The 2,732-nt window shown below is 40.1% G+C and overlaps 1 protein-coding gene across 2 annotated transcripts in view; it reads right to left on the reverse strand.

Moving 5' to 3' along the window:
* Positions 1 to 2,732, reverse strand: part of LOC118414004 (transmembrane anterior posterior transformation protein 1 homolog) — a 13,429-nt gene that overhangs the window by 5,694 nt on the left and 5,003 nt on the right. Inside the window, exons 5-7 of one of the 2 annotated variants that reach the window (XM_035817712.1) lie at positions 1,896 to 2,031; positions 1,226 to 1,323; positions 369 to 438 (exon numbers count right to left, since the gene is read on the reverse strand). In XM_035817712.1, coding sequence (XP_035673605.1) covers positions 369 to 438; positions 1,226 to 1,323; positions 1,896 to 2,031 — 304 coding nt within the window. The remainder of the gene's footprint in view (positions 1 to 368; positions 439 to 1,225; positions 1,324 to 1,895; positions 2,032 to 2,732) is intronic. The other variant, XM_035817713.1, reaches the window with a different exon arrangement.

The raw sequence follows: 2,732 nt of genomic DNA on the forward strand, positions 1-2,732 counted from the left end.
ACTTCTTTACTGTAAGGTAGCATACCAGAATTGTGGGTATTTTATTTTACCTCTGTATCATTGATTAGTCCAATTTGTATTTGAATTGTAATTTCTAAAACTTCTTGCATTGTGGTATCATAAAAAATTGGGTTGCTACATTGCCTTGATTTTGTTGGTTATTGCTAATGATTTATCAACTGGCACCAGTGTTTCAACCAAAGGCCATGTTTTTTTTGGCTACACCTCAGGAATGGAGCCAGAAGTATCCAGAACAGCATCAGATGCAAAAAGCAGTGGACACCAGACACAAGAAGAAGAAGAAGACAGCAAGTCTGAGGTAAGGAGACAGACAAGGACCTCTTGAGACACGGACAGCGCACACTCACCAGCGCAAGACATCTGAAATAAGTTGTTCTTTGCAAACTTCTTGAAGACACTGCCCTTCAACTCCACAAACTGGAAAATGGAACAGAAGATTTTGACAAAGTTAGTGACATCCTCTACGAGTTTATGTATAACTGCCTCAAACTTTCTTGCACATACACGTAGCTTGCAATCACTGTTGAATTTATTACCAAACTGCACGGAGAATAAAGGACAACAAAGAAAAAAGAGAAGGACTAAAATAAGTGAAATTAAAAGGAGAACTTCAAGGCGGACTCATAGAGCTAGACAGGAGAAGACAGAAAGAAAAGATCGTGAGAAATGAAATTTATGTATTTGTCATTCATCAAAACTGAAGAAAAGAACTTCTGTTATTTCTCTGATAAAAAGGTCTGATTAAATCGTGCTTATAGCAGCCTGCCAACATCCAGCCAAGGAGGGGCCAGTTACAGCCCCTGACAGCAGAGTTTGAGTCACACAGTCTAATAGAAAGCAAAAACTAAATAAAATGCCACAATCAATATTTTCATCATCGCAGTAAATATTTCTCTTTAACTTGTCACTGTATGCCACCATTTGTACTTTATAACAACAGACATTTATTCTCTTACTAGGTAATTTACAATAAAGGTCTAATTGATAAGATACTGATTATGATATAAGCAAGACGGTACAAATGTATGTCTGTGGCTAGTTTTGAAGTGTACATATACTAGCTTTACTCTCCTCATCTCTTACCGGTATATAACAAGTTCTTATACAATCATTGAATGTACCTGTCTGACCTTCAAAGAACAATGAACAATGTTGATATGATTATCAAAAAAAAGATGCTGAACCAATTGTACGCTGTACTCACGTTGTTGGACATCATGACGGTGAGAAGTGACTTGTTGTGGGAGTTGAAGGCCACGTTCAGACAGGTGGCCTGGAACAGCACTAATGTGGAGTGGAGAACTGGAGGGGTGTTAAGGTCATTCACACTCTGGTGTTCTCGCTGGGCCTGTTAGGATTCCCTATGCTGTGATTTGAATCCCCTATGCTGTGATATGAATCTCCTATGCTGTGATTTTTATTCCCTTGCAGTGATTTTGATCTCCTATGCTGTGATTTTGATCTCCTATGCTGTGATTTGGATCTCCCATGCTGTGATTTTGATCCCCTATGCTGTGATTTGAATCCCCTGTCCTGTGATTTGGATTCCTTTGCTGTGACTTGGATTCCTATGCTATGATATGGTTGTAGTTGCTAGAAGCACATGGGGCAGCAAGTTTTCTTGCTGATTCATGTACTGTAGCAGGGTATACTAGTAGTTTTACAGGGACCCCATTTCAAGTCCATTCCAAAAGACAGGTGCAGCCCCAACCAAGATGGCCTGCCCAGGATTAGAAGCACTGTCCCAATTACTATTTCATTTGGATCCAGAATATCAACTGTAAGACTGCTACTAGTTGACATACAGGGACATCTGAGTCCATAGATAACAATCATCATAATAAGAGTCAAATTGTACAGTGTCTAAAGGATACAGACATAGATGATGGCCATGAAGAAGTGGGGGATGACACCTAAATGGTCCCTCCTCCGACCACGAGGCTCGGTGGCCGTCCAGAACAGTGCGTCCAGGATGTCCTGACCAACAGCTGAGAACAGACGGTCAGCCACCTGGAACGTAAACAAACATTTATTTATTGTGCACAACACAGCGGGCATCAAAATATTGAAACAGGAATATAAACAATGTGGGAGAAAATATATGATCTTGCAATGATAGATTGATTCTTTGAAAGCCTGAAAAACATTGACATGTCCACACGGAACAGGATGTTGGTAACAGAGCTTTGGGTGTTTTATCTTTCTAGGCCAAGCCAAATTAATGTAGTGTCTTGGAATTACACTCCTAGAAGGAGCCAGAATGTAGAAAATCTCTTGTCATTATTAGCTTCGCCAAGAAGATTATGTTTTTGCCTGACTTGGGTCTGTATGTAGGTCAACAGGATATAACTCGAGAAATTGTGGATGGAACTTTTTTATTTTTTGCAGGTGTGTAGTGGTTGTTGAAAGGCATATCTAGTTCGAAAATGGGTTACCTGGCGTTTTCCTACGGTACAGTAGCGAGCTTGGTATTTTTTTGGTGTTTTTTCGGGAAGCATAAGTCAAAATGTAGCTGGGCGATTTCCACGATATTTGGCAGGTGTTTAGCGGTTGTGGAAAGGATTGTCATGTGCAAGAATGGTTTAGCTACCTTTTACCTATGGTGCTGTAGCTGGCTTTGTATGTTAGTGCGTTTGTCTGTATGCAAGATAACTCGAGATGTTCTTGATGCATGATAATGATATTTGGTTGATAGGTAGGGGACACAGAAA

The sequence above is a fragment of the Branchiostoma floridae genome, chromosome 4 (genome assembly GCF_000003815.2).
Source record: "Branchiostoma floridae strain S238N-H82 chromosome 4, Bfl_VNyyK, whole genome shotgun sequence".
NCBI classification, from domain to species: domain Eukaryota; kingdom Metazoa; phylum Chordata; class Leptocardii; order Amphioxiformes; family Branchiostomatidae; genus Branchiostoma; species Branchiostoma floridae.